General features: G+C 42.1%; 3 protein-coding genes across 8 annotated transcripts; 2 read left to right on the top strand and 1 right to left on the bottom strand.

Moving 5' to 3' along the window:
* The first annotated feature begins 12,370 nt into the window (after positions 1–12,370).
* LOC147983496 (uncharacterized) lies at positions 12,371–12,972 on the top strand. The gene is made up of 2 exons (XM_087539514.1): positions 12,371–12,493; positions 12,589–12,972. The coding sequence occupies exons 1-2, from the start codon at positions 12,371–12,373 to the stop codon at positions 12,970–12,972; spliced, it is 507 nt and encodes a 168-aa protein (XP_087395640.1).
* Positions 12,973–14,419: 1,447 nt separating this feature from the next.
* On the top strand, positions 14,420–16,591 carry LOC125540833 (uncharacterized). The gene is made up of 5 exons (XM_087540750.1): positions 14,420–15,166; positions 15,890–16,094; positions 16,183–16,260; positions 16,324–16,398; positions 16,518–16,591. Exons 1-5 carry the CDS (start codon positions 14,420–14,422, stop codon positions 16,589–16,591), a joined length of 1,179 nt encoding a protein of 392 aa, XP_087396876.1.
* Positions 16,592–21,357: 4,766 nt separating this feature from the next.
* LOC125540834 (uncharacterized) lies at positions 21,358–25,357 on the bottom strand. 6 transcript variants are annotated; one of them, XM_087539518.1, is made up of 13 exons: positions 25,250–25,357; positions 24,438–24,464; positions 24,276–24,359; positions 24,026–24,157; positions 23,550–23,934; positions 23,313–23,447; positions 23,136–23,225; positions 22,881–23,039; positions 22,534–22,791; positions 22,268–22,450; positions 22,100–22,198; positions 21,938–22,006; positions 21,462–21,780 (listed from the first exon to the last, which is right to left on the bottom strand). In XM_087539518.1, the coding sequence occupies exons 3-13, from the start codon at positions 24,300–24,302 to the stop codon at positions 21,491–21,493; spliced, it is 1,827 nt and encodes a 608-aa protein (XP_087395644.1). In that variant the 5' UTR covers positions 24,303–24,359; positions 24,438–24,464; positions 25,250–25,357; the 3' UTR covers positions 21,462–21,490. The 6 variants fall into 6 exon arrangements, with proteins under 6 accessions (XP_087395646.1, XP_087395644.1, XP_087395645.1 ...); XM_087539520.1 differs by lacking the exon at positions 25,250–25,357 and adding an exon at positions 21,358–21,455 and having other exon boundaries at positions 21,647–21,780; positions 24,276–24,505; XM_087539519.1 differs by lacking the exon at positions 24,438–24,464.

A 25,357-nucleotide genomic window follows, 5' to 3' on the forward strand; every position in this document is an offset into this window, starting at 1 on the left:
ATTGGGTGCTGGTATGCCTCGTATGACAAGGTATTTATAGATGGGAAAAGGTAAGTATGGCCAATGGACAACCTATCTCCACGGCCTTCACATGCGCAGAAAATCCGCACCGATCTTCGCCCAAGTATAAATGGGGAAATCAATATTGGTCGCAAATATTTTTTTTATGAATGAGTCATGTCCCCACATAAATATTTTCGATTGATGTTTATATGCAACTTAATGTTTCATATCTAAGGTCATGTATTAAACTATATGTCATCAAGTTACTAGAAGTTGTATGAGTTATAGTTCCAAATTTTGAATGTTGGCCAATATACTATAGTCAATATTTTATTTTGTGAGACATGTGATACGTCTCCAACGTATCTATAATTTTTTATTGTTTGATGCTATTATATTATCCATCTTAGATGTTTTATATGCATTAATATGCTATTTTATGTCATTTTTTGGGACTAACCTATTAACCTAGTGCCCAGTGTCAGTTGTTGTTTTTTCCTTGTTTTTGTCTTTTACAGAAAATCAATACCAAACAGAGTCCAAACAGAACGAAACTTTTTGAGGATTTTTCTTGGACCAGAAGACAACCATGAAGCTTCCGGAGGAGGCCAGAGGGGCCACGAGGGAGCCACAAGCTCACAGGGTGCGCCCCGGGAGGGGGTGGCGCCCCCGGGCTCGTGGGCCCCTCGGGACTCCCCTAACCCTAACCCCAGCTCCATAAATACTCAAATATTCCCCGTATACTAGAGGGCACACCAAAAATACTTTCCCGCCGCCGCAAGCTTCTGTTCTCGTGAGATCCCATCTTGGGGCCTTTTCCATCACTCTGCCGGTTGGGGATTCGATCACAGAGGGTTTCTACACCAACTTTGCTGCCCTACCGATGATGTGTGAGTAGTTTACCACAGACCTACGGGTCCATAGCTAGTAGCTAGATGGTTTCTGCTCTCTCTTTGATCTTCAATACAATGTTCTCCTCGATGTTCTTGGAGATCTATTTGATGTAATCCTCTTTTGCGGTGTGTTTGCTGAGATATGATGAAAATTTATGATCAGATTATCTATGAATATTATTTGAGTCTTCTCCGAACTCTTTTATGCATGATTAAGATAGCTTTTTATTTCTCTCCGATCTATTGATTTGGTTTGGCCAACTATATTGATCTTTCTTGCAAAGGAAGAGGTGCTTTGTGATGGGTTCAATCTTGCGGTGTCCTCACCCAGTGACAGTATGGGTAGCAAGGCACGTATTTGTATTGTTGCTATCAAGGATAAAAACATGGGTTTTTTTACCATATTGATTGGATCTATCCCTCTAAATCATGTCATCTTGCTTAAGATGTTACTCTGTTCTTGTTAACTTAATACGCTAGATGCATGCTGGATAGCGGTCGATGTGTGGAAGTAGATGCAGAATTGTTTCTGTCTACTTATCACGGACGTGATGCCTATATTCATGATCATTGCGTTAGATATCGTCATAATTATGCGTTTTTCTATCAATTACTCAATAGTAATTTGTTTACCCATCGCATGTTTCTTTCAAGAGAGAAGCCTCTAGTGAAACCTATGGGCCCCGAGTCTATTTTTATCATATTTTTATTTTCAGATCTATAAAACCAAAAACCAAAAAATACCTTGCTGTAATTTATTTATATTTACTTTATTTTACACTTTTACTTATCTTTTATATCAATCTCTATCAGATCTCACCCTTGCTAGTGACCTTCAAGGGTTGACGACCCCTTTTTCATGCTGTGTGCAAGAGTTTGTTAGTTTGTGCAGTTGCATCTATTGGAGACTTGTGTGTACCTCCTACTGGATTGATACCTTGGTTCTTAACTGAGGAAAATACTTATTTCTACTTTGTTTCATCACCCTTCCCTGTTCAAGGGAAAAATCAACGCAAGATCAAGAGGTAGCAACACGGTACAACATATAAACTCACAACACACACACACACACACTCACCCCTATGAAGGAGCACACATATACCTACCACTAGGAGTAGCTATGTGATGTTGAATCAATAGAAGTTGAGATTGACAATGTCCCCACAAGCACTTCATTGTAAAAGGCCAAGTCATAGCATTGAAATAATAGTGACTGAAAGACTGAATTAAATATAAAAAATATTTGAGCACCCATGCTACGTGTAGAACTTGAACCCCGGGTAGGCTTGTTGCCCTAGAGAGTACCTGGCCATCTAAGGCCAACTCCAACGCACGACCCCAAATGGTCCGGCCGCGTCCGTTTGAGGCTAAACAAACACAAAACGCGGCCCAACGTGTGGGGGCAAATGGACAAATGTCCTTTTTCTGTCTGCTTTCAAACCATTCCCGCTCCAAATTTGGGTCGTGTTTGCATCGAAAAGGACACGGGCGGACGAGCACGACACGTGCCCTTGTCCTCCCCTAGCCCACCCGTCAGGGACACGGCCGTCCCTTTTTCTTCTCCCCTCCCCCTCGCCCCCACCCCTGCCATAGCCGCCTCCACCATTTTCTCGGCCACCTCGCTGACTCGCTGCCTCGCAGTCTAGCCCAACCGACCACAGCACGACAGTCGGATATGTGCCTCTCTAGCCCCGGCACCGGCAGTCAACCGCTATATACGCGGCCGCGGGATTTGGCGCACGCGGCTGCCGGATTTGGCCAATCCGGCCGCCTGCGACTGCGCCTTGCCATGGATTGGCTGGGTACTGGTTCGCACAACCATGGCAACGCCTTCGCGTCGCATGCAGTTACCGAATCTGCCTCTAGCCGCTCGGATCTATCCCGGCGACGGTTCACCGGCAAAGACACGACCGGCCTCCGTCCAGGCTCGGCCCTGGCCCAGCGGCTAGTTGGCTCGGCGGCTAAACGGTATTAATTTAGCTGATGTTCTTGATGGTCATTACGTTATTTTATGCATCTCTAATCAAAATGGAACCAATAAAAAGTTTTGATTATAGATTTAATGAGCAAATGTGAAAGTGCAATCATGCTCTTAATCATATTTTGATATTGATGACAAAATACATATACATATAGGAGGCTAATTACGGTTGCTAAGTGAATACACATGATATTAGTCTCCTTGGCATTATTATGTTGGGATCATGGACGCATAAAACGAGATATGACTCAAGAAGATGACAATAGAGAAGAAGCGTATACTCCTTTATATAAATTTTGAGTTACAAGGATCCCACACTATTAAGAGGGGATACAAGTGGTATGTTCAAGATTTGCTCAAGTGTCAACATCATGTCACTATCATACTACAGGTACTGTAACGCCCCTATAATTAAGCTAAGTGATTTCACCCTAATGGTGACATGCCATCTTATTTTGCTAAGATTATTGCCCCTTCATAAAAAAAACTAAACTCAAATTCAAATTCAAATTGCAAGTCAATTTATTATTTCTTCAAACAGTAAAACAAAAATGTTGGTGTTATTGCAAATATTTCCTAAGTAATTGTCATGAAGAAACCAACATCATTTGAGTTATTTAAATTCCCTTAATACCATTTAAACAGAACCATCAACATTAAATTGATCCATTTCGATTTTAAAAAATATTTAAAAGTTTCAAAATAAATTAAAGCTTGGTGGGATAGCTCAAAACATTGCCTACTATTTATGTGACAAGTTTCATCTACAACGGAAATCACTTGATATTAAAAGAAAATGCAAAATAGTACAGAAAGAATAAACATAAATAAAAGAAAAGAAAAATGGCAAAGACCCACTCTGCATTTGGGCCATCAGCCCACAGTACGGACTGGCCCAGCCCGCCCGGGTCGTCCCCTACCGTTGTTCACATAGGCGAGGTGGACTCCGTGCGGCAACCCATGGCCACGATGGCCACGGAGGCGGGTCGCAGTGGGCAGCGGCAGCCGGCCGTGGGTCTGGGCTCCCGTCTAGATCTGTCATCCATGGCCTTTGATCAATGGCGGCGCGGTTGGGAGGCTTGTGCGGAGCTAATCTGCACGACTCAGCCATGATCCAGACGGTTGGGAAGCTTGTGTGGAAGTACGTAGCTGATCTGCATGTCTGGATCGAGAGGAGGGCGACGTGGGGGCTGCTGGCTCCGGCCTATTAATGGTGGTTTGGCCCTAGCACTCTTCTTTCATCAAGTCGTCTTTCTGGACCTCTTCGATCTGGCCGCTAACGAGTTTTAGTCTTCCCCGTTGGAGATCTATACAGATTGGTGTATGTCGCCTTGGATATATGAATCGGAAAGGCTCCGATCGTGCATGCTCTTATTATCAGCCAACACGGCTTAAGAGGGCGCAGCGCGAAGCTTCGCTTTCTTATCGATGTCATGGGACATGTCTAAGTCAAGATTCCCAACGCATTGATAGAGGTGGAGAAAGTCATGGCGCCTGCAATTGGAGTCTTGAAGCTTTGGCGGAAGGGTGTATTGAATGTGATGAAGATTGTGTGCCAGGTGTTTGGTGTCTTGCAACAGCGGCCTCGGCAAGCGGGGGCGGTAGCACTGGAGAGCTGCATTTTTGGTGGTGCTCCTCGAGTACCGAGTCTCGACTTCCAGGGTGAAAATCCAAGATCTGGCCTTTATTGGTTCTACCTGGCAATAACCTTGTTGAAGGCATTATTTTTGGTGAATTTGGACTTTCTTCAGGGTGAAAACCCAAAATCTTCGATCGGGCAATGACAAAGCTTATGCATTGTTTCTTTCTTGGAGGCGTTACTTTTTGAGAACCTGTTTCGTAATCAGGGTGTTGTCTTCGGTGGTGGTTAGAGTGCTGTTGATGCTAGTGATTGATCATCGTGGCGGGGTCTTTTTCTTGCTCTTTTTACTTCTTTTTTTGGTTGTGTGTATCCTTGATGCCTTTGGACATCTTGTTGGTACAGAGGCCTGGTGTAATTGGTATCTTCGTGATATTAATATATTCCTTTGTCAAAAAATATACATGTATCAAAGGACCCAAAGATTTTTGGTGTTAAAGGTTACTTAAAATGGCATCAGAAGATCACACATCATACTATACTACTCCCTCCGTTCCAAATTACTCGTCGCAGAAATGGATCTATCTAGAACTAAGATACATTCATACCCGCGACAAGTAATTCGGAATGGAGGGAGTATTTGTCTCGACACGGTTCTGTAACACCGACCCACAGGCAATTAATCTGGAGATCACGCATCATATATTTTGCAACTAGTTTAACTGTGGCAGGGAATTTATATTTTGCAGGAATGGCAGGGAGCTCGTTCCAGATCAATCACAGACGCAGGGTGGGCATTGGGTGGTTAATTCGCCAGATCTGATTTCTTATATTATCATCTACCATTAATTGGATACCGTATGTGTGCCATGGCCCCAATATATCAATCGAGCTGGCTTAATGAGTTAATGTGAACGAAATATACACGAATTATACCCATTTACATGTGTACTGCGACTAAGGGCATCTCTAACGGCAATACCTCCGACGCTGTAAACACCCGCGGACGCGTCTGATACGTCTCCAACATATCTATCATTTTTTATTGTACAATGCTATTATATTATCCATCTAGGATGTTTTATATGCATTTATATGTTATTTTATATAATTTTTGGGACTAACCTATTAACCTAGAGCCCAGTGCCGGTTTCTGTTTTTTCCTTGTTTTTGAGTTTTGCAGAAAAGGAAAACCAAACGAAGTCCAATTGAGCTGAAATTTGACGGAGATCATTTTTGGACCAGAAGAAGCCCAAGGAGTACCGAAAGTGGGCCAGAAGATCCCCGAGGCCACCACGAGGGTGGGGGCGCGCCCTACCCCCTTGGGCGCGTCCCCTGCCTCGTGGCCGCCTCGGGGACCCCCTGACTTGTTCCCGACTCCAACACCTCTTATATAACACCCAAACTTCCAGAAAGAAACCTAGATCGGGAGTTCCGCCGCCGCAAGCCTCTATAGCCACCAAAAACCAATCGGGACCCTGTTCCAGCACCCTGCCAGAGGGGGGATCCCTCATCGGTGGCCATCTTCATCATCCCGGCGCTCTCCATGACGAGGAGGGAGTAGTTCACCCTCGGGGCTGAGGGTATGTACCCGTAGCTATGTGTTTGATCTCTCTCGCTCTCGTGTTCTTGATTTGGCACGATCTTGATGTATCGCGGGCTTTGCTATTATAGTTGGATCTTATGATGCTTCTCCCCCTCTACTCTCTTGTAATGGATTGAGTTTTCCCTTTGAAGTTATCTTATCGGATTGAGTCTTTAAGGATTTGAGAACACTTGATGTATGTCTTGCATGTGCTTATCTGTGGTGACAATGGGATATCACGTGATCTACTTGATGTATGTTTTGGTGATCAACTTGCGGGTTCTGTGACCTCGTGAACTTATGCATAGGGGTTGGCACAAATTTTCGTCTTGACTCTCCGGTAGAAACTTTGGGGCACTTTTTAAAGTTCTTTGTGTTGGTTGAATAGATGAATCTGAGATTGTGTGATGCATATCATATAATCATACCCACGGATACTTGAGGTGACATTGGAGTATCTAGGTGACATTAGGGTTTTGGTTGATATGTGTCTTAAGGTGTTATTCTAGTATGAACTCTTGAATAGATCGATCCGAAAGAATAACTTTGAGGTGGTTTCGTACCCTATAATAATCTCTTCGTTTGTTCTCCGCTGTTAGTGACTTTGGAGTGACTATTTATTGCATATTGAGGGATAGTTATATGATCCAATTATGTTATTATTGTTGAGAGAACTTGCACTAGTGAAAGTATGAACCCTAGGCCTTATTTCAACGCATTGCAATACCGTTTACGCTCACTTTTATTACTTGTTACCTTGCTGTTCTTATATTTTCAGATACAAAAACCTATATCTACCATCCATATTGCACTTGTATCACCATCTCTTCGCCGAACTAGTGCACCTATACAATTTACCATTGTATTGGGTGTGTTGGGGACACAAGAGACTCTTTTTTATTTGGTTGCAGGGTTGCTTGAGAGAGACCATCTTCATCCTACGGCTCCCACAGATTGATAAACCTTAGGTCATCCACTTGAGGGAAATTTGCTACTGTCCTACAAACCTGTGCATTTGGAGGCCCAACAACGTCTACAAGAAGAAGGTTGTGTAGTAGACATCAGCGTCCAAACACGTCCGAAGAACAAGGATATGGGAGCGAGACATTCAACCATGTGCACCAAATGTTGGTCCCAAGACTGGCCTCCTTTATTTGAGACATGCATATGTTAAATCAATAGCATTCTCGGGCCAATGGAGTGTTGCCTGAGAGTGTTGGTCGTGCCACCAACCAGGACTAAAGGGATTGAGGCATTAGTTCCGGTTCGTGGCTCCAACCAGGACTAAAGGTCTAACATTAAGTCCCATTTGGAGCCACGAACTGGGACTAATGCCTCAATTTTCAAATTATCCCCCCCCCTGTATCGCCATTTTAGTTTTGAAAAAAAAAAGAAAATGATAAAAAATTCAAAAATTAAAATTCTTCGAGATGTAGTTATGTTACTACATCTACTAGCTAGGAAAATTAAAAAACATAAATTTGGACATGTTTTGCAAAAAAGTGTTATGAAAAAATAAAACGGCTATAACTTTTGCATACGATATCAAAAAAAATGTATAATATATCAAAATGTTCAGCACGAAAATACGCATCTGATTTTGACCGCCTGCGGCCTGTTTGCAAATTTTTAGAATCCTCAAATTCTAAAAGGAAAAAAAAGTTATGCTCAAATTTCTGTTTTTTTATTTTGGTTAAATCCGGTCAAACTACTTATTCAATAAGTATTAGTGGTACTAAATAATTATTCAAGGATATTAGTGTTACTAAATAATTATTTCAGTTTTTTTTTGAATTTTGGTCAAATCTGGTCAAACTATAGTCAAACCATGGTCAAACTATGGTCAAACTACTTATTCAAGAAATATTAGTGTTACTAAATAATTATTGTTTTTTAGAATAATAGTTTCAAACTCAAACAGTGAAATGTGTGACTTCATACTCAAGCTAAACTCCTGAGGGTTAATAGGATTGACATCTTACTATTGTTAGGAAAACAATAAGTGTAGACTTGGAAACGAGGGAGAATAGAACCCGAAAGTTAAGCGTGCTCAGACTGGGGTAGTGAGAGGATGGGTGACCGGCCGGGAAGTTAGATGATTTGGAATGATGAGGGGTGATTAGAGATTAGAGGTTAAATTGAGCAGTGATGAGGGGTGGTTAGAGATTAAATTGTAAAATAATTCAAAAATTAAAAAATCAGAAGAAACAAATTAAAAAAATTCTAAAAATTTCAAAAAAAAATTGAAAAAATTCCTTTAGTCCCGGCGGAACCAAAGGTGGAGCTCCAGGCAGCGGCCACGTGGATGACCATTAGTCCCGGTTTGTATAAGAACCGGGACTAAAGGGGGGGCCTTTAGTACCGACCCTTTAGTCAGAACCGGGACTAAAGGCCCTTATGAACCGGGACAAATGACCCTTTTTCTACTAGTGATCTGAACTTCATTAGAGTAATATACTAAAATTTGCAATCAATATGGGAGATCCGTTTCGTTATTCAGATAACAAAATAGCCATGGCAAAGGAAAAACTAAGTGTACTGTGATATTATCTTTAATACAGAAGTATCAAACCGAAGGTTGGATCTGCAACAAAGACAATAGTTCGGTCATCAACTTGCCAAAAATCCTTGATAGTCAATCCTATAAGAAAGAGCATTAATCAATTTATATGTGCTACGACACATGTGCACAATCATGAGAGTGCGAACAATGCCTCCTATTAGCTATAACAGAGAAGAATAAAAGATTATATGGTAATAGCTTAATAAAAGATTATATGATAATAGCTTTATATATGTCATGTTGGACAATAATAATCGCAAGTACAAGCTCTACATTGGTTTTGAGAGTAAATAATTGCCACATAAGACGAGAATAATCCTACTTCATACTACACAAGGTTTTTGTACATCAAGCAAACATGCAGATTGTTGAATAAAAAGAATCAGCACAGATTCACATATTAATATGCATAAGTCCGGCAAACTCGGGACATCAGCATTCGCGGTCCAATTGAATACATACTCAGCTGCTCTCGTGGGCCAGACTTGTACGCCCCATGGTCAAAAGGTGATATCTTAGGATCAAGAATATATCTAAGTCCGTGATTTTAACCATTAAATTGGTCACAGTATGTGAGAAAACAGGAAAGAATTGTGTACTGGACATAAACTGCGTACAGTATGTGGCCAGTTAAGAAAATTTTACTAGCTATAGCGATATTCATCGTCAGCAATATTTGACCACAGAAATGCCATCCTTGCATGTATCTATGCACATATATGAACCGAAGAAAATAATAAAATATAATACAATGCGACTCGTATGAATGTGAAAAAGACGAAGCAAAAGTCACCTGGTGTATCCGGATAATTTTGTGTGAGAACTCTCAACTTATACCCAGTGACATTCAGGGGTAGATCTATCAGCTTAATTAAAGCTCACTTGAATGTCATTCATTTCTGGATATAATTGCGCTTATCCGCTGGGCGGTTTGGAATACGAGAAATCATTTCATTTTCAAAGCCCGCCAACCAAGTCTATCTATATTCATGCAGAAGGAGATTTAAAGAGCAGCTTCAGTGGATGGAATACAGAGTGCATCGAAAAAAAGTATCAGGGTTTTGATGAATGGATTAAATCCTTTTGTAAAATGTTAAGTCTTGTAGACTTGCTTTGTACGGTCCTTTTTGTTCTTTTTTGGTTTCTATGTTTAGCTCCTTGGTAATCATGTACAGTGGACTTTTCTTTATACTCAAAATACATAAAATATAATGTATGAAGAAATTTCTACAATTCCGCCTTAAAAATGGAGCCGGTTTTCTTGCCGTCGACCCACCCGTAGCTCCCGAGCCGGCGCCAACTCTTTTATGTTTCTGGCAAAGTCTCAGAGTCGAGGAGCTGCCTTTGGTTCTCAAATTGTTACTTTTGTAACGGTATGTGTTAACAAAGCTATAAATCTCTCGTATACGAATTAACAAAAAGTTACTGGATTGAAACTGAAAGAGCTACATGTTATATTGATCACATATAATCATAGGTTGTCTCTGTTGTTCTTCTTGCTAATGCCAACCAACCTTTAACATGAAACTCTAGCGATAAAACAGACAACACGACAATACCAGTGGAATAGAACATTGATCGATCATCTAAACTTTATTCGTCCACCCCTTGAGCAAGTTGGATGTGGTACTTCATGGCATTCTTCTTCTTATTAATGACCTCCTGAATTATAGACCCAAGACAATCAATCCACATTGGTTTGGGCACGAAGGAATCAGCCCCAGCACTCATGAACTCCTCCATGGCATGATCATCAGCTGACACCCCAACAATCAATCCTTGTGTAGCACAATCAATATCCATTATTATGCACCCTAGACATGTAGCAGAATTTCGTTATTGTTTTTGTTGTTGCTGTTATTAGGTGCATATACATGGATGCCAACAACAGCAACAACATAAACAACAACAAAATCGTGCAACATCATCAAACTGTACTTGTTTCACCATAGACATGTATGAAACCTATTAATGATCAATCTCTTGTCTGTAAAGAATGTACACAGAACAGAAAGTACTACAAGTTGGATGAGAAAAGAAGACAGAAAAACAAATGAAGGAATGGGGACCTTAAGACCAGATTTAGAGCTTATTATGGAGGAACAGGGGAACGGTCGAGCTCCAGCATCAATTGTTGATACTTTTTGCATGACAAAAATAAAAGAGATCTACTGTGCTATACATGTATGATTTCACATGTTCTTTGAAGTAACATGTAGCATACAAGCCAAATATATGCACAGAGATTGCAATTCCCAAGAAGAATTAAAACAAAAATCATAAATGAATTATCTTCTGATAAAAAAATAAAAAAATGATGAACACAAGCAAAAGAAATGTGGCACATTGAATGAATAAAAAAACAGAGGTTGACTGTGCTGTGCTACACATGGACAAATTGCCATGTTTTTCTTTGCAATATATAGCACCCAAAATATGAGGCTAGATAGCAACCGCGCATACAAAAGAAATGAAAAAAAACATAGGGAAGCAAAGAAACAATGCCAATGGCAACATGTATATATGGAACCATATACAAATAGATGTCAACAATAATAACATAAAATGTATTTTGCTACATAGATCAAAATGTACTCGGTTTCATCGTACATGTGCTTGCATAGCACTTAATCAGTATCTTAATTATCTGTAAATCATGGAAGCATGGACACAGAAACAACGACTTGTCGGGAGACAAACAAGGCAGAAAAACAAAGGAAGGAATTGAGGCCTTGAGGCTAGCTAGCGCTTATCGTGGAATAGGAGGAGAGATGGAGCTCTTGCTGCTTGAGACTGCTGTTGGTGTGCCTTGTACCACCGTATGCCCAGGTATTTATAGGGGGCCAAGGGACGAAAGGCCTCATAGCCAGCCAACCTCTCCACCGTCCGTTCAAAATCACATCAACCTCTGGTTGAGATGGTTAGGTGAACAGTGGTATCCCCAACCCACCAGGGTTCAAATTCTGATGCTCGCATTTATCCTGGATTTATTTCAGGAATTCCGGCGATACGCTTTCAGTGGGAGGAGACATTCCCATCGACTACGAGGCGCCTACGGTGACTTCGTAAAATCTCAAAATGATATGCCGACTCAGTCTCTCGGAGGTGCTCATAGGGGTAAGGTGTGCGTGTGTGCGTTCATAGAGGTGAGTGTATGTGCGTGTATATGAGCATTTATGTCTGTACTGATGCTCAAAAAAACGCTCTATCCTGCTCTCCCAAAATAAAAATCAAAATTTAATATTGAATTCGTATCTTTTGGGATTAATGAGCAATATCTCCTGAAATGCAGTGTATATACGCACTGGCCGTTGTTTACATGCAAATACTAACCCACCGTTTTTTGGTGCGATAATTGCTAGGTGCGGACGAGCTCGCGCGCTCTCGGAATCTGTATGCGTTCGATCCGCTGGAGGCGCGAGGGGCCCGCTGTATTGTACGCGACGGGTGAGTACAGTTAATGTGTGTACGTAACGGGCAAGAGACATTGGTGGCTCGGGCGTTAGACGAGGATTTCACGGTGTTTATGTAACGCATCGTCTGTCTACTGTTCTGGACTTGTGTGTACCGGAAGTACGAGACGGCCTGTAACGGTGAGGTACAGTAAGTAGTTGGCGGCCCACTGGATGTATTTAACGCAATCCACGGGCCCTTCTGGATCTAGTCCCCATTCGATCCCCAAATCGCAAGACGAAACCCTAGACTTGTCCCACAGTTTCTTCTAGGTCGCACCAAATCAGAGCAGATAGATCCCTAGGTATTGAAGATGGCGGATCCAGCTGCTCTGCCAATCGTGCCTTGTCCGGATTGCGGCAGGAACGTGGTGACCTACGTTGCTAGGCGCGGACAGAACGCCGGTCAGCGTTTCTACAAGTGCCGGAATCACAACGTAAGTCCAGTTTCTTGGATTGGGTATGGGTGTTTTTTGAGATGTTTAGCTGGGTAGATTATCACGAGGTACGTGTTCTTGTGGATCCATTGCAGCCTTCGGCGGGCGGATGCGATTTCTACAGGTGGCAGGAAGGCTATGCAGCGCATCTGGCCAATCTTGAAGGAGGAGAAGCTGCTGTGGGTCAAATCGGTCCGGGTCAGATGCAGGGTGGGCAAGCTGTCGAAGCTCAAGTTGTGCAGGCTGATCACGGCCAGCCGGTGCAGCAAAATGGGCCGCCGGAGGCGTCGCAGGCTGCATCGTTTGCTAGTGCGGTCGCAGGATATATGCTCGCGGCAGCTCCAGCTGCCGGTCGGCAAGGTGTGACAGTCGCCGACGCCGCCTCCATCAACCTGGTGGTATCTATAGAAAACCTGGTAATTGGGGTGGCAATTCTACTGTTGCTCGTGGCAGATGTTGTCCTGCGCCTGGTTAATTAGGCGACGTGGCCGTTCTTATCTGGCCGAGACGGCAGAGTGGTTAACTAGGCATAGGCTTAGTGTTATGCAAAATTACGTTATGCTTTTCTAGTTGGTCGATGTGTGGACGTGACGCTATAACCATGTAGTGCTAAGTGTGAACGAGCTGCAGATGTAATGTCCTGTGTGATACTATGAATGATGATGCCTACGGTGTGTGAAATATGTCTTTTTTTATCCTGTCAGAATGGGAGTTTTGAGAGAAGGCTTTTCAGCATGAATGTCATTTTTCTTTTTTGCATTTTAAGCCGTGATTTTTAGGAGCTGGCGTGCATGTATGAAACGGATGGTCACCAACATGGTTAACCATTGTTTGTATGCAGATATTCAGGCATAATTTTTTTTATTCCTTTTGTGTTACTTAGATTTAGTTTTTACATTTATTCCTGTACGGCAAAGATATATTTGTTAAAATACAAGTTTATATTTTTTTATATATGTCCATATTTTTTTAGATGCATATTTTTTTAGTATGTTTTTGAATTGACTGATAATGATTTTTTTTTGAAAATAAAAGAATTACATCTTTTATTATTGCAACATTTTCTATAAACACATATAAATATTTTAAACAGAAGTGTTGCTTTTTCATGGGTGGCCGTTCTTTTTTTTATGCATTTACATTTTTTAAATTGGCCAATAATATATTTTTTAATACTTGTTTTCACCATTATTCAAATGCTTGATAATTTTTATAAGTAATGATTAACTCCTTTCACACATGCTGTATATAATTGGTATACACTCTTAGGCAAGAGAAACATTTTATTTATACACATTTGAACATTTTTTTGCACATGCTGCTTAATTTTTTTGCACACGCTGCTTAATTTCATATACATTATTAAGATTTTCTATACAAAATTGTTGTACTGTCAGATGCTTGTTTAACATTCTTCAAGCACAAGTTTTTTTTATTTTTAATATCCGGTCAGTAATATTAACGCATAGGAGGTGAAACAAGCGTGTAACAGTAGTACTCCTCGTCCCTCAAAGTGATTGGGCTGTCCGTTCTGGTGGGCTGGCCCGTCGTGCGTAGACTGGCCTGGCCCGTGCATCCCTTGGTATCTAAATCGCCCGGAGCCTTGTCCGATGTGCTCGACCACCTACCCCCTTATCCGCATCTGAATGGCTATCCAGTCAGAGACATCACAGCCGGAGCTTTAGTTCAAAGAAAGGTCGCTGGATCTGGATCTCGTGAAGCAGGTATCTTCTCCGTCGGCTCTGAAGAGAGGTTTGCAGTAGCTGCTCGGGTGCGGCGCTTGGCGCCTCGTTGCCCGGGTATTCGCTGGTACGTTTTTCATGGCGTCAGATCTAATTTCGGCCGTGGCATGTAGTTTTGCATATAGATTTTGTAGCTTGGAATTGAGGAGTAGATCCATGTAGTGATTCAGTTGCAATATTGTAGATGGACGAAGAGTTTGAGGAACATGATTTTTCTGATGGAGCGGTGGGTGAGGGAGAGCCTGCACTTGATCCGACAGAAGAACATCAGCCAGTTATTACTTCTCGGTTGTCAGTTAAGCGTGTTGTAGAGATGGTTGCAAAATTTGACGAATACAAGAGATGGCTTGTAACCGAAATTGGTTTTGGTGCAATTCTGAAGCTCCCAATGCTTGTCAAGTTGGACCTAAGGATGAGTGCTTGGGTTATGAGGAAGGTGAATGCTCGGTGTCGTGCAATCGTCATTGATAATGACAATACGATTGGTTTCACAGCAGAAGATTTCCACAAGGTTTTTGGCATCCCATGCGGGAATCGAGATGTGGGTGGCAGGGATGCACAAATTTCTCAATCTGCAATCAATTTCATCAAGCAGTCAATTGGGATGGACAGTACAGTTGCTCATAATCTGAAGGCGGCTGAAGGTTTTATAAGTAGAGATATTTCAGAGGATTCGAGTAAAATTGAAAAGGATTGTTTTCAAATTGCATTCGTCATCTTTGTCATGGGCTATTTGATAGCACCGTGTACCAAGCATGACACCATGACCATTGATTTCTGGGGTGCTCTGGCCAATCCAGAATTGATCCCGCAGTTCAATTGGTGTGAGTATGCTATGCAGAAATTGATGTCAGCTGTTGTGAAGTTACAGAATGATTATCAAAGCAAAGCAGCAACGGTTCATATGTTTGCGTGCCACCTTTTTTTCCAGGTGAACACATTTTTTAGGTTTTCATAGTTTGGGTGTGGATTTTCAGGAAGCGATGTGTGTGTACTATTGAATTCTTGTTGCTTACTTGATTATAATCCATGGCAGCTTTTCTTGCTGGACAACATTGACCTTGGATTGTTCAATATGCCGCCATCTGAATTGCCCCGCGTGCAGTGCTTCGAACACAAAAGGTTTCGGCAGATGATCATAATGGCTTATGGCATGAAGCACGGGAAGTGGGGTTATGTACCTGCAGGGGTATGTTTTTTGTAGTTGTTGGTCTAAAAATTCATTTCGATCGAGGTTGAGAAGTGATTGTGTTTGTCTAAGTTTTTTTGTTCCATGCTTCTAGGTGCGGCCTGCGGAGCTAGATATGTACACGCGGCCAGACACGACGCGCCAAGGATGCATTGACTACCATGTATCATCAGGTTCAGTGAAGCAATCAGTTCCAAGGGTGCCTAATAGAGTGGACCAATGGACTTCGGATTTGGGTGTGCATGCAACGACGGCACCAGCTGACTATTTGGGTGATGTGAGGTCGGCATATCATTCACGTGGGCCAAGGGATTTTGCAAATCATTTGCGCCAGACTTGCTACGGTGATCCGATAAGTTTTGTTCATCTAATTAGGTGGGGTTCTGGGTGGGTAATGCAATGACTTTTTATTGTTGAAATGTTGATGGATATCGGTTTTTAAGACAAGCATTGTGCAATCTGCAGGTCCTTGAAGAGCTGAGCCTGATGCTGAAGCAGCAGAATGCAAAGTGCACGCTAAGCATGTCGTTGCTGCGGAGTAGGATGCAGTCTGACATGCTTAGCTTTGCTGATAGAATTGTATCACTTGTGCAGGATCGTTGTAGGTGCTGTCAAGCGCGCGGGTTGTCAAAGTGTGTCACACTGGATGGATCTTCCAAGTGCTCTGATGGTATTTTTGTCCACTAGATATGAGTATATGACGTCATTGAAAACAATCAGGATAGGATTGGTTATGGTTATTGTTTTTATGGGTGCAGATGCTCAGGCCATGCATTCAAGGGTGATCCCAACGGTTGCTCGGCGGCTCGAAATGTCGGATGATGAAGGTGCCGTAGGTGTGCATACATTGTGTAGGTCAGCCTTTTAGGATGTATGTCAACTTTAATTCGTTCATGCAGGTGGTAGTTCAAGCAAGGCCCATTTTGAACGTAATTCAGGGAAGAAGACTCGGGTTGATTCCTGCGATGTGCAAGGTGATCAAATTTTTTTATGTGTCATATTAACCTCATCAAAATGCTGTCGTCGACTTTTAATTATGTTTGTTCTTGTTGTCAACATGGTTTAATTCAGTATGTTTTGTTTGTTGTCTCAGATACGAGGCCGGTGTCATCACAGCAGCCAAACGACGCCCCTGTGTATGATAACCCAGTTGTTGAGGACCGATAAATGGAAGAGAAGAATGTAGTATTAGACAGGATTATATTATATGCTCGGGTAATTACGGACACGGTTAACTGTTTGTACGACATTGGAGAGGGAGAGCCCAATGTTTTTTATTTTGGGACCATGGTAGCTACGTTGCCAAAGAGGAAGTATGCCACTTCTGCAAGCTTTGCACGCAACCCATGGGTGAGTGGGTGTCTAGCTCAGCCCTCACCAGTCCCCTTGGTGGATAAGTTCTATAACTGGGTGTCTGGAAACAACAATTTTGACCTTGACAGGTATAATGCTGGTGTTCTTTTTTTAAAGTTCACGTCGCCAGTTAGTCGGTTAAAGCAATTTTATAAATCGCACTTATGTTTGTGTGATTTTTGCAGCATGTGGATTGAGCATAAAACCCTGCGGATGCTTCGGCTAAATGCTACGTGTGTTCAGCAACAATTAATTGGGGGACATCCTCTTGATCACGAGGTAGTTGTGCTTGCAATCAGGAGGTTTAATCAGCTTGATGTTGGTGCACACGCTGTGAATCAGTATATGCTATGGAGGGAAGTACTTGAACCAGATTTCTCGGTCAGTACACCCTTTTTACTGGTTTTGGGTAGATATCTTGTAAATGTTTGCCAGGTTGCAATTGGTCATGGAATATGTTTGTTTGTTTACTGTGTCTATAACAGACGCACGCTCTTGCTGGGGAGAAAGTTGTGCATATAAAAGCTATTCAGTTGCAAATTTCGCAGTCTCATCATGATGTCACAGCATATCAGACGGTAAGTTTTGGGTCAGTCTATGTCAACTAGTTTGCAATTTCATCAATGTGGAGAAGTATTATTCATGCAAGCGTTTGTTGTTTGTTGCAGTTCTTTGTGCCAGCCATTCTTGACCATGGCTGGGCAGCATACATGTGAGATATGATCAGGAAGGAGATTCACATACTGGATCCTTTGTGTGCTCAAATAGTGGGAGCAGAGCAGCGACATACAACCCATCACGAGGTGGTGTCACAGATTCACAACGTGCTATTTAGTTGCCTTAACAAGTTCTTTGCACAATGACACTACACACCTGACAGATGGAACCGGAAGTTCCCAAACATAACCCGGGAAGTATTTACAAGGTAAATGACACTTTGTGCCGGAGATATTTTTTTGCATATTTTTTACATGCTCGGCAGAGAGGTGATGTATGCACACGTCTGTATAGGTGACAGGGATGAGTCTGGTATGTGCATGCTGCATGCGATCAGGCAGTACGATGGTGAAAAGATGATGTGGCCTCTGACGAAGGTAAGAGAATCTGTCATTTTTCTTGGTCTTCTCATATGACGTTCCTTTTTGTTTTATCTCAAGATAGTTGTTTGTGTGATTGCACGTGACAATAAAATGTGCAGAAAAATTTGGCCACTTTCCGAAAGACAACTATTTTTGAGCTTTTCCGTCTGCGGGGTGAGCAGGGGAATATTGTGGGTGATGATGTCTTGCGTGCTGCTCTGGAAGGAGGCAAGGGATGACGACATGTGTATTTGTGTGGGTTGCACGCAATTTGCTTTAAAATGGTGGATTGCTTTGATGTGGTGTCGTGGGCAGAGGATATCTAGTTATCTTGAATAAATGAACTTAGGTTTAATTCTCGTGTGGTATGTTAGTTTTAAAATGTGTGGACGTATGACATGTATCGAGTCTGGTGCAGTAGTTTGTGTGGACTTGGTTGTCTTGGGTCTGTCTGATTATTTGCTTGTCTTTGATTTATTTTATGTGTATCAAGGGAGAGGATACTATTATGACTTGTTGGTTGGTAGTGTTTCAATATTATTTTAAATATCTTACATGGAAGATCCCCTCTGAAATGGCAATATCTCCTGCATGCGCTAATTGTGTGACGAATGAAAACATGCAACATTTTGTTCCAGATGCATCTGTATTAAATATCTACAAAAATTGAAGTGATGAATTTATAACAAAAGAACCCTTTCCGTGTGTTTGACCATTTTTTTCACAGTCTCCTGTTGATTGCTACCAGTCCCCCTCGTCGCTTCCCGACGTTTCCCACACAATTAAAAAAGACACGATGCGTCTAGATGGATACGAGAAAGTCAAATTTGATTTGTTTCTTTTTTTATTTAACTTTTCGGTGGTGTACACTCATGAATTTTTCACGGTTCATGATTTGATGAATGAGTAATTGTCCTTCCCGTTTTCCAAAAGAGATTTAGTTTCCTGCGTTTGTTTTGTTTTGATTATGATGGTAATTCAATATGATGCGGAGTCACTGTTGATAGATGTGTTATTTCAACTTAGGAGCATATGAAAGAGATCGCATATAAAACCGTTCCAAGGTGCCATCGTGGAAGTTTGTAGTTTTGCTCAGATGTACAAATTCATGATTCGTAGGTAGTTGCCAATGTTGCGCGTGATTATGCATGAGGGTGAAATGGGCATGGGCATGTATGTGAACGCGGACCCAGTGGTTTTGCACTACATTCCATCATTTTTAAATGGACTTTTGAGAAAAATATAAAGATGCACAATAGCAGATGTGTCAACAGGCCATAGGTAATATGTCTGGTTATATTATCATATCGCGCATTTTGATAAGTTTAAGCAAGAAGGCAAATTGATTATACTGGGTTATAGCTGAGATAACATTTAGCGTAACAATTTTTTGGTATAGATAAGATAAGGCAAATTCATTGTACTGGAAGTGTCAACCAGATAATAGCATATCAGTTCAATGCAGCATAGTAGTCGATTACATGGCAGCAAGGCCAGATAGAAATACTTGTACTGGTAGTCGTAGTGCATAAATAGATAGAGATAAGTCTTAAAGCAGAGAGCAAGCGTAGAGTGACTTAGTCATGGTGATATTATTAATCCCTCTGCACAGGAAAGCTTGTCCAAAGCTTGTAACTCAAACGGATGTAACATCAATTTGAGGGGCAAGCTTTTCAGCACAGAGGGAGTAGATGCAACCCTTTTCCATTGGTCATAGGTTTGATATTGGTTTGTCTTTTCGAAGCAAGCAACTCTTCCTAGTCCTGCTTCGCACCGCAGAGGTAGCTGGCCAATTCAGCCTTGTTGCCTTTCATCATCAGGACTTCATAAGCCATTTGTTTCCTCAGTTGTGCAATGATTTCCTAGGAAACATAGACGGAAAATGCTTGAAGATGATGTAGAGAGGAGTGAAACATAAAAAGTTATTGAATATGTACTTTGCATACCTCAGTAGGAATTATTTGCAGGATATCTCCATCAAACTCCTTTATGTAGTGTAGCACATAGAATCCACTATCAGCTCTGCATTTGTTTTTGCATCTTTATTAGGTTACTAGGATTAGGAGCACACATATAGGAATGATGGGGGTATTGCATAGTGGACTGTACTTGCTGCAGCCGGGGTGCATGCCATAGTTGAACTTGTAACTCCATGGAAATGTTGAAAAATGCCAGTTGGGATACCATTCACGAAGACGATTGAAAAGGGAATTGAGTATAAGTTCAGCTGTACGCATATGTTTGATCTCCATACTTCCCTTTTCTGACATGGTCATAGTGGGGTCCATTATGAACATAGTTTTTTCAGCTATGTCAATTTGATAGAGGCACCATGAATCGTCGACAATGTGTACCACGATGAACTGAACAAGGATCATGGATGAGTTATATCAGTCTTTCATGTTTTTAGATTGTTTTATTGTGTAACATTCAGTTCGTAACAAGCAATGTATTGGTTTTTATTGCTTACCTTTTTGCATTCTTCCATCTTGTAGGGGAGGTTTGTTGCATTGAACATCCAGAAGAGCGTGTCTGTATTGTGCTGGTCCTGGCAGTTGATGGCTTGTTCCTGTAGGATAGATTTTAACAGATGAATAACATTATGAGGTATGGACGAGGATGGAAGTGTCATATATGAGAAGTGTGTTGTGCTGAGACTCACCGCAAAGCTTGGGGGAAATAGCTTCCTCCACCGTGGAGTTCTGTATTTGTATAGTATGCTGTCCTTCATGTCTAGCGCCAAAACACCTGCTGACATCCCGTTTGGTTTGAGGCTTTGATTTTCACCATAGTTCCGCAGGATCGAGTGGCCAGTCATCTCCAAGTGGCAAGGGTCGTCAATTGAAAGCCATTTCCTGTTGTTAGCACACCATCAGTTTCAGTTATATTTATAATACAATTGGAAGCACAGGCTCAAAGTTCGCAGGTACATATCAAGATGCAAGATATAAAGAGATTAAGTTGTTTGGTAGCCTGGAACCAGAATAACATTTTTTCATGTGCACTTGTGGGTTATTTGTTAATGATAAAGATGTTTATCAGGTTAGAATACTTTTTCAAAAGGTTCAGATGTGATGTTGAGCTGAGTAGTTGACGGGAGAGCTTATTTGCTGAAAAGTTATGAATGTATGCCAAGGAGTAATGCTCACATGGAACGTTCACTCATGGTGCATTTTCTTATCTTCTTGTACCACTTGTCCACATCAATGGGGGGATCTGTTGTTATCCTCAGAAATTTTGCTACGTGAATCTCTGGCTCTATTTTTGGAGCTGATGAATTGTCTGCAATATATGTCAGGAGTAAACGTGAGTTAGACAATGATAGTACACAAAGAATAACAGCTCGCTTCTCGTTAGCAATAGTACAGCAAAAACATTCTGGATGACATGGTACATTGGTTTTGAGAAACAAGAATTTTGTTTGCATGGGATAATCATTTGGAAAGCAAAGAAGTGGAGATGGGAATACGAAGGACATGGTGATGGATGGAATGTACCTTTATGCGCCGGTTCAAGGTGAATACCAGTGATTACCAGAGATGTGTCAGCATCAATAGCTTCCAGAGATTTCATTTTAGGAGGCCTCACCTTTACGTGATCTGCACAGGTGTATGAACAATTTTATAATCATTGACTAATTGCATAACATATGTACAGGGCGAGCAAAAGGAGATTTTAAAACTCGACAAGTTAGATACAGGTAGCCTTGCTTCATCACATTTATGGTTCTAAAATTTTTTTTATTGAAAGTTATGTGATTAGATACAAGTTGCCATGCATTTGCTTGCACCTCTGCTCCTTTTAGCTTTTCAACAGGTGCAGCTGGAACAGTGCTTTCATGTGCAATCCGCCTTGGGTCTGATGAGTTTTTGTTTGTCTCTGTTGGAGTTTCTGACTCTGCTGCGTGTACATCATCTCTGATAGCTGCAAGTTTGAATTTTTATGCAAGAGCGTCAAAGCAATGATGTATATGAAATCATGATATGCTCAGAGAACAGTTGTTTATAGGTTTCTAAACATAATTGATTTGTTGTGTGTGCATACAGGACAGAATGGTTAGTGGACAGTAGCGACAACGTACCTTCACTGCGGAGCAGTGTGTGAGTAGGAGTCACTTCAACATTAGTAATGTCTCCAGTCCCCCCGGCAACTGTATGGTGAGCAGGACATATTATTTTTTGCAGCTGGAGTTTTTTTTTTGTTTGATCAGTTGGTACATCAATGGTACAGCGTAGAGTTTTACCTTGTGACAACAAGTCTATGCCATATGTTGATTTTTGTACGGAAGTTGCTGGGCTCAGATCCCACAATGGTTGATTCACTGCCAAAGTGCTTGCTGGAACTGGAAGAAGGATCAGTGTAGTTTAGCATTTCGGAACATAGAATGAATGAGAAGGCAGGCGACATGTACCTGTGTCCATGGATGCACCTCCTGTTGTTGCATTTTGTATAGCTTGCTGATCAGCTGCACCAGAAATGGTACGTGGTGTGCGTTGTCGTCTTTTGTAAGCAATCACGACAGCAGGATCTGATTGCTTTTTCTTATTAGACCAAATTTTAGCTGATGGTGTACTACACATAGTCTGGTCTTGCCCTGTAAGAAGTAGATTTATGCAAATTGAGTTATATGATTGCAGGCTGAGGTAAGCAAGCAACAAAAAATGTGTACTCTGCTACCTTCTATAGAAGTGCCGGCAACTTCCTTTTCACCAACAGCCTGCTTTGTCTCAGGTGCACCTTTCTCTGTTTTATAGTCAGGGCGTTGATCAACAGAAGTTGCTTCTGATGTTCTATGCCTCTTAGGGTCTACCATCATTACAATATTCGATCTTGGACGTTTCATTGTCCACGTGGGATTTTGAGTGACTTCAGTGATATACCTCTGGCTCCGTAAATGATAAGGTGTCCGCGGTAAACGAGCTGACATTGGCACACCTGCAGATATATGAAGAGTGTGGACAGAATGCTTAGTCTGAACTGTGACTTGTAGCACAGAATGGTTAGTCTGAACTGTAGATTGGTACCTTTTTTGCTTGGCTCATTGTCGGGAGATATATCAGTGAAACGAAGCGCACGAGGCGCAAGGGGCACCTTTGTTACAATGAGAGTTTCTGCTTCTCCAGGAATGGTAGGTGCTGGCAATCTAGCTTCAGGAGTCTTCTCAACACATGGAGGTTGTTGATCTGTTGATGGGATGGCAAACAGTAGACATAATGCCAGTGGTGAGTTGTCATTTTAAAAAGGCAGTGGATGGATGAAAGGTATGTTATGTTAATTACATGTTTGAGAGACTGATTTGGCCATCTGTACAAGAGTGCGTGCGCATGCATTTACAAATGGCGATCCTTGAGAGAGCTCTGTCTGCAGAGCTGTATCAACAAGCATGAAGTTTTAGATACTCTGCTGCTGTTTGCTAAAATGTCAAAGTTGAGCAGAGCAAATTTTCCATGACTCACGTGTTACGAATCTTGGGGTGGAATTTGTTTTTTGTAATTCAGAGCCAATGCAGTCCTTTTTCTCCATGCGTGCCTTTGCTAATTGTTCTTCATGGGTGTGTGTTGAAGCTTGCACCAACTGCCCTGCTGATGTAGCTGGAAGAAGCAAGGAAGGCATATATAATCAAGTGGTTAGTAATTTTTGAGCGGTGCCAATGAAATGGAGGAAAAAGGAGTGAGGTTTTGTCAGGAACAAACATTGAGTAACCACAAGAGCTTTTGTAGCGCCGACCAAGGGGCTTGGAGTTAGCCGGACACGTTGTGTGCTCAACCGTGATTTTTCTGTAGCGGCAACCAAGGCCATGAACTCATCATACATCAGAGAAGCAGCTTCCTCGAGATCGCCACAAATACGATTAATGAGAGTTTTGCAACGCTCTTGGTGTTCAGCAGACAACACTTCATCAGGAGGGCAGTGATTTTCAGCAAAATGCAACACAGCGCTCCGCATCCGAGTGCATACTCTAGAAGTGATGTAGTGATGGGCAGCAGTCTTGACTGTCTGAATTGGAATCATGGACCCCTGGAGCAAGATTGAATGGATATACCACGACCCTTCACAGGCCCTTGTTAAAGGTTTTGTCTGTTCTTGCATGTCCATGAGCAATTTTAGTTAGAGCTCGTTAGTTAGTTTCCGAATGTAATAGATTGAATAGTTTTGAAACGATGCTCACCTTCAATCTTTTTTCTGGATCCCTTGCTAGAGTAAATATGTCCTTCAGGGTGTCACCGCTATACGCAGATATGCGTGGCCAGATATTGGCTGTCATGTTGCTTTCAAAATCAATCCATTCCGCAAAGAACACCTGAAGAAGATGAGGACAAGAAGTAGCTTTTGCTTTAGCTTTTGCATCTACTTTTTGGTAATCATGCACAAAGATGAAAAGCACACAATCATAAAGAGCTTTTTTCATTATTCCATACCTGAAGACAAAGTTGGAATCCTCCCATTGGGCACGATCCTATTTTGCTTTTGTTTTTGTAGTGAAGCTGCACATCTTTTGCGTTCTGCATCATGTGGTCAATGATGAATTTCCCCTAGTTAAATGAACCGATTTTATCTGGCTTAATGACACAGTGAAGCACCTCGTCAGGCACTAATCCATAGCTGGCCTGCGGCGCAATCGTCGTTGCACACACAAGGAGGGTGTAGCTGACATTTGTTGCGTCCAAGTCCTTTTTAGTTGTGGAACGCAGATCTATGTTCCTAAGTACTGTCAGCACCTCCTTAACCTGGATTTTCCCTCTTTTGGCCCTTCCCTCTGCCACCCGATTTATCCCAAGTAGTTCTAGAACAGCAGCCCGATTTGTACTGATCTCGCTTTGCAGGGTTTGTGATACTAATGGGATGGGAGTAGATCCTGACTTTATCCCGGTAACAAACTCTATAGCTGCTTCATTTATGGGTCTAACCTGGCGATTTGGAAATGTCATGGTTTTTTATCTGTATCTATGTTCATAAGCAAACTCCAGTAGATCTTGTTGTCTCCTCCACCAGATGCACGAGTCGTTAACAGGGATGCTAGGCCATTTGGTTTCACCTGTTCGTACATCAGGGGCGAGAGGCTGCCGACGTACGCAGTCGTGAAGCCGCAGCGAACATTGGGGATGTCATCCGCGTCAGAGCCTTGCAAGCCCGTCGGCTTATGCGGGCCGCTCCCCTTCCTCCTTGGAACCTCGCCCACCAATGCGTCCGATCTGGCTCGATCTGGGTCGGCGCCGTCGCCCTCTTCCACCGGGGCCATCGTGTTGCAGCCACGTACGGACGAGCTAGCAGCTGCATGCAAACACGCCGTAAAAATGCCATTAGATGCGAGATTAGATGCAAGCTACAGTAGCTACAGTGCAAGATTCGTCTTAGAGACAGGGAAGAAGAATGCAGAAGCGAACACATGTACCTCGCCCGATGCAGCTTCACGCTCCGCTGAGCTTTCCGATTCGGTCAGCGGCGTCGAGTGAGTTAACTGCCGCCGTTGTACTCAGGGGCGGTGAGGAGCGCGGAGGGG

The sequence above is a fragment of the Triticum urartu genome, chromosome 2A (assembly GCF_056163025.1).
Source record: "Triticum urartu cultivar PI428250 chromosome 2A, HENAU_Tu73, whole genome shotgun sequence".
Lineage (NCBI taxonomy): Eukaryota > Viridiplantae > Streptophyta > Magnoliopsida > Poales > Poaceae > Triticum > Triticum urartu.